Consider the following 6079-nt stretch of genomic DNA (forward strand, 5'->3'; position numbering starts at 1 on the left):
GCACCTGCACTTTTGGTGAGCTTCAGTAATTTTGTTGAAATCAGGTGACGAGAGTGACGCCGATCTCTTTCTGGAGCACGTCCTGATCCCCTTGGTCATCGGGAGCTGTGGTGTCTGTCCCTGAGAGAAGCAATGGCCGCAACGGAGACCAATTCCTGTGAGTAACAGCTTCACCGGCAGGTTTGGACTTTGTGAATCCCCAGACAACTGACACGACTGGTGGTCGGATCCCAGAGAGATGTGCTCGCAACCTCGAGTGAACACTGGCATGTTTCCTGAGAGCAGCCAGACTGACCCAGGCGCTTCTGATTAGGCACAGGAGGACACCTTTTGTCTCTCCTTTGTCACTGTGTACAAAACTTGGAAGCATCATTGCTCAGAGAGAACTCTGACAGTTAATCCTGGAGTTAACTTTTGTGTTGAGTACTTGCTGGTTTCAGGAAGTTTCAATCAGTCCCAGTCTGGGAAAGCTTGACCTGATAATCCAGCCTACAACTCTGGTCAGAAAGGAAGGTACCACCTGAGGCCCAGAAACCAAAGCCAGGGTGTGTTGGCCTCTTGGCAAAATGAGCAGGGGAACAGACTTCCCAACCCGTAGCTTTCCATGGCAGGGCTAGGCTTCCCCTGATTCTGAGTGGAAGGTTTGAGTTGATTGCCCTGAGTGCTTTGTGTAGAAAATGCAAAGTTTCAATGTGCTTTTGTCCCTCCTCTCATCTCTTTCAAATGGCATTTCTCTGCAGTCCTTGCCGAGGGATGGCTCCTCCAGAAAGGATCCTCTTTCCCCCGGAGAAGATTTGCATGGTGTGGCAGCAGAGGCAGAGTGCTGGAGCAGGGCTCTTCATGTGGGCAACACGTGTTTCCTCAACACTGTCCTGCAGTGCCTGACCTACACCCCGCCACTGGCCAACTACCTGCTGTCCCGAGAGCACAGCCAGGCCTGTGAGTGCTTTGGAACATCTCCCGAAAGTCCGTGAATCAAAGACCAAAGATTGCCAGCCCCATGAGTTTATGTTCTTTGAACACGCCAGCCTAGAAGCCACTTGTCTTAGCCAGCTGTCTTGGCCTTCCTGAAGACACCTTTTTCCAGCTCCAACTCTTATTTCTGCAAGTTGGATCGTTGCTCAGAAAAGTGTCGGTTTAGCATCCCTCTCGAGAACATTCCTGCGCGCTGAAATGCCCTGGGATCATGTTAGGACATTGGGAGGAGTGGAGTATTGCCCTGGAGAGGGAGTGGAAGAGGAGGAGTGTCCCCCTGGTCTGAAGATTTTGCTAACCTCAGGACCTTCCCTGTGTCCCTCTTCAGGTCGCCAGCAGGGTTTCTGCATGATGTGCATCATGGAAGCCCACGTGAACGAGGCCTTGCATTCCCCTGGCAGGTACCGTCCTGCCTCTGGCTGTCCTCAAGGTTCTCAGATGTAAGTCATGCCAGCTGCTTGGACAGCTTTTCTTCCCTTCTTGGCTGAGAGAACCACAAAGGTCTTCTTTCTTAGGCATTGGAGAACATTTTCAGCCTGGCAGGCAGGAAGATGCCCATGACTTCTTGTGCTGTACTGTCGATGCCATGCAGAGAGCTTGTCTGAGTGCATGCAGCGAGTAAGCACAAGCAAATCACCCCCACAAAGTTCAGAGCCTGTGGACTGCTTGATGTGCTCCCATCAAGGGAAACCTAAACCCTGGGCTTTCAGGCACAACAAAACTCTTTCGAGGAGATAATGCTCTGTCTTACTGCTTCTTTCCAGCTTCTTGGACCTCCCATCTCATCCACTACCCTTGTCCATCAGATATTTGGGGGCTTTCTGAGATCCAGAGGTACGTTTCCACAACTGTTACTCTCTTTGACGTTGCTTGTGCCCTTCTGTCTGCCTGTGCCTGACAGTTGGTCCTGGGACTGGTGGGACAAGGTACGATGCATAAATGGGCAACGCCGGTCAGCTGCCCACTGCTCAGCATTTGGATTTTTCCTTCCAGTCACCTGCTTCAACTGCAAAGCCATTTCTGACCTCCTACTAGCCCTTCCTGGATGTGCCTTTGGATATCAAAGTAAGAGGCTCTGCAGTTGTGCTTCAGGACTCCCAAGGCCCCTGCAGCTTTCCAGAGTCAACACACTGGCCCTTAAAAATGCAGACTCTGAAGACAAGAGATCTGGGGGCTGGGTGGGAAGGGGGGATGGATGGTGTCCTCCTGCAGCGGCCGTGGCACTGGTCTCTCTGTAGGTGCTGTTTTTAAGCTGGACAAGCAGCATCATCCTCTCCTCTGCGCCCTTGATATGTCCTCGTCCTTCTCCCGTTTACTCTCCCGTGACACCTGTCTGGCTCCGAGGCTGATGGGTTGGATTGTTTGCACCAGTGCTTGCCCCTTGCACACTGTCGTTATTGAACTGAGCAGTGGTACAGGGAGGGAGCTCTTGGTGGCTCCAGGAGCTGCTGGGACACAGGGAAATGTTCAGCATCACTCCCTCTTACTGCCTCCTTCTGGACGGGTTCCTGGTGCATCTCTTCAGCATCAGCTACAGGGGTTTTCCTTGTCAGCTCCTGGAAATGTTTGGGGGAGGGCATTTCCTGCAGCTCAGCCTGCTCATTTCTCACATCCTCCAGGCGGCCTTGTCCCTCACTGCAGCCCTGGAGGACTGTGTGACACCCGAGCACCTGGATGGTGAAAACTGCTTTCAATGCAGCAAGTAAGATGCTTCCTAAGAACATATTAACACCAGATCCTGTGTCAGGGGGCTGCATATCGTTGAACAGAAGTCATCTCCTCGGGCAGGTTTACTGCAGACAGATGAGGTGCAGCTTTTTTGAAACTATGGCAGTGAATATCCTTAAGAGAACAAAAGCTGTGTGAGACAGGAGAGGTTGCCTGGCCACCTTGGGGGAGGATTGGGTGCATTTCAGCACCGGTCTCTGTGCTTGGTTTCAAGGTGTAAGAAGAATGTTGCTGCCTCCAAGAGGTTCACAGTCCACTGTGCGCCCAAGGTTCTCACGGTGTGCCTGAAAAGGTTTGACTGTTTCACCGGCGGGAAGATCAACAAGGTAACGTAGACAACTGCTGGGCAGCTTTCTCTTCCTGGAGCAGATTTCCCAGACTTGGTCACGAGCCACTCGTGTTGGGTTAGTCTGGTTCCCTTCTGGGGAGAGAAGAATTCCCTTGGGAAGACAGCACGCACTCTTCTCCAGCAGAGCTGCTTTGGCCCAGAGCAGTTTCCTGCCACTCCAACCGTGACATGTTACTTTATGGAAAACCAGCTGTTCACGAGCCCAGGGATGTGTTTACACACCTGTGGCGCTGGATGTGGCAGCTGTTCTGTGCCACGGATCAGGGTCACTTGTGAGCCCTCCTGGTGGTCTCTGTAGATGGTGGAGTACCCCGAGTAACCTGGACCTTCGGCCGTACATGTCCCAGGCGGAGGGAGAAGCCCTCCGTTACTCCTTGTATGCTGTCCTGGTGCACAGTGGGGTCAGCTGCCATGAAGGACACTATTTCTGCTACACAAAGGTAAACAGCAACTTCCTTCCCTTCCATCCCAATGAGGAAAATGTGTGCTGGGGAGGATGAACTTCGCTGTCAGTGCTACTGACAGCTGAGGTTTTGGGGCAGAAGGTCTCTTCTTTAGGGGCGGGACTGGATTTGTTTTGACATACTCTTTGTTGGGGAGTTTTCCTGCCAGTGTTTTGGAGGAGAAACCATGAGGAGATCCTTGCCTTTCTTTCACAGGCCAGCAACGGGCTGTGGTACCAGATGAATGAGAGTCTGTGGAGCTTCGTTGCCTTGACACAGCTCTCAGGCAGCAAGCCTACCTGCTCTTTTATGCCAGGTAAGAACCAGGATCAGATGTGTTCAGGAGGCATTTCCTTTTCTCTCTTTATTGTTTGGCTTCTCATACTCCAGAGTGTTTTTCCTCAGCAAATGCAATCACTACCTGCATCATTGAGTGCGGTAGAACCTCTCCTAGCCCATGTCTGTCCTTCAGGCTGCTGCCCTGACGTAACTTGTCTGCTCTCTCATGCTGGACGTATGTAGAGAAGAGCGAGAGAACTTGAAGGGGCCTTCCGGGGAAGATGGGGAGGGGCCTCTTGATCAGGGAGGTTGGAAAGGATGAAGGGGATCAGTTTTCCAGCTGACCCAGGGCAGGTTACATTGGATCTTAGGAGGAAATGCTTCAGTGTGAGGGTGTTATGACAGTGGAAGAGGCTGCCCAAAGAAGCTGTGGGTGCCTCATCCCTGGAGGTGTTCGAGGTCAGGGTTGGACGGGGCTTGGAGAAAACCTGGTCCCTTGTAAGGGATTCCTGCCCATGTCAGGGGGCTGGAAGAAAATGAGCCTTAATGTCTCTTCCAACCCAAGCAAGTCTGTGAATTTATGAAATGGAGGCTGTAGAAGGTATAAAGATGAGGTTTTGCTGCGACAGGTGCAGACTGGGTGGAGGACTCTAGCTGAACTTTGCAGTAGTGGTTTGGTTACGTCTTCTCTCTGTCCTAGAAAGCTCTCAAAGGAAATGACTGGACCCCAGAGGAGTGTGCAACAGCAGGCCTAAACTGAGATCACCCTTTTTTTTCTTCAGATGCTCTGATCTGCAGGTCGTAGAAAAGGCTTCTTCTCCTCGCTGGCACGACCGTCTGCCCCTTCCTTCCTCAGCCACTGGGCACCCAGCAGCAAGCAGGTGGCTTCTACTGGCCCACAGGGGCTGCTGGACAGGACAAAGGTAACTCTGGGAAGGAGGGTCAGGGCACCAGAGAAGCGCTGGATTTCTTACTAGGATCTCGGCATTTCTCCTTTCCCACTCCCACCTTGCAGCATTCTTCACAGCCACAATGCTGCTTCCCTCAAAGCATCCCACCTGGATCCATCCCATTTTGGGCCTTTGGCCTTGGCAGCCCTACAGAAGAGCCTTTGGGAGGCTCTGAAACATCCCGTCCCAAACTTCTGGGGTTCCCTGCTGACGCTGGCCCTTTCAGGAGGGAAGGGCAGCAACTCTCCACTGCTCTCTTTCCAGGACATGGTGGTGGCTGTGGAAGAGCCTGGCAAGGAGCAGGCCTGGAGCAGATCCCCGCTGTGGGGTACGGACCGCTGCAGCTGCACTGTGGACACCGCGGACTATGAGCACAATGAGGAGAGGAGAATGGACCCGCCAAGCTGTGAGCATGCTCCTGGAGATGGGGCGGCTTCAGCCGGACCTTCCAGCGGGAGCTTGCAGTGCGCTGGTGGCCCCAGGGCTACTGAGGAGCCAACCCTGCTGCAGCACAGAGAGACGAGCGGATCTGTGCTGGGCGGCTTCGACCTTCGCAGCCGCCTCGTGCAGCACGCTGAGGACCAGTCCCCGCCGAGGAAGAGGAGGAGGCAGGCTACGAGTCCTCCACCTTGTGACCGATCCCCTGGTGATCCTGCAGTGCCAGCCTTGCAGCCGGCTCCAGTGCTCAGGGATGCTCGGGAGCAATCCCAGCCGAGGGGGAGAGAGCAGAGAAGACGTCCACAGCGGGGATGTGACCGCCGCGGCCGCTCTGTGCAGCGCAGAGACCACCAGCCCTCCCTGGGCAAGAGGGACAGGGGCATAACAAGCCATCCATGGTGTGACAAAGCCCCAGTGGAGAAGGCAGCTTCAGGGCCCTCCACCAGCAGCTTGAAGCAGGCTCCCGTGCTCAGGGCTGCTCAGGAGCCATCCCGGGCCAGGCTGAGGGAGCTGGGCTATGACTTTCGCAGCCGCTTTGTGCAGGGCATGGCCCAGCGCCTCGCAGTGAGGAAGAGGAGGGTTTCCATGGCCCGGAGATGTGTGCCAAAGTCAGGGCACCCTGGGGGTGCTGCAGTCAGATTGTGGCCCTGGCTGAAGCAGCATGGAAGACTAGCATTCGAAATTTTAGCAAAGGTCTTTGCTTTTAACAGGCCTTCTCGAGCATGAGGGAGCTATTTTTTTAAATGCACGATGGTGCAAATCGGTGGAGTCAAAGGCTTTCGATCGAATTCTGTATTACACAGGATGGGTTTTTTATTGCCTCGATTATAGTGTGGCTTTTGGAAGCAATATTGAAGCAATTATATTAAAGCTAGAAAAAGAAATGTTAAGTAGACACTGATATCGCCCACCCAGGC

The 6079-nt window shown here is 53.6% G+C and overlaps 1 protein-coding gene across 1 annotated transcript; it reads left to right on the forward strand.

Annotated features, from left to right (window-relative positions):
- The first annotated feature begins 753 nt into the window (after positions 1 to 753).
- On the forward strand, positions 754 to 3371 carry LOC136372113 (ubiquitin carboxyl-terminal hydrolase 42-like). Its single transcript, XM_066336582.1, is given in 10 exon segments — positions 754 to 835; positions 838 to 939; positions 1304 to 1376; positions 1465 to 1597; positions 1740 to 1809; positions 1969 to 2000; positions 2002 to 2040; positions 2595 to 2677; positions 2918 to 3029; positions 3351 to 3371. Coding segments are annotated over 10 exon segments (747 nt in total).
- Positions 3372 to 6079: the final 2708 nt, after the last annotated feature.

Source organism: Sylvia atricapilla, chromosome 27, assembly GCF_009819655.1.
Source record: "Sylvia atricapilla isolate bSylAtr1 chromosome 27, bSylAtr1.pri, whole genome shotgun sequence".
Lineage (NCBI taxonomy): Eukaryota > Metazoa > Chordata > Aves > Passeriformes > Sylviidae > Sylvia > Sylvia atricapilla.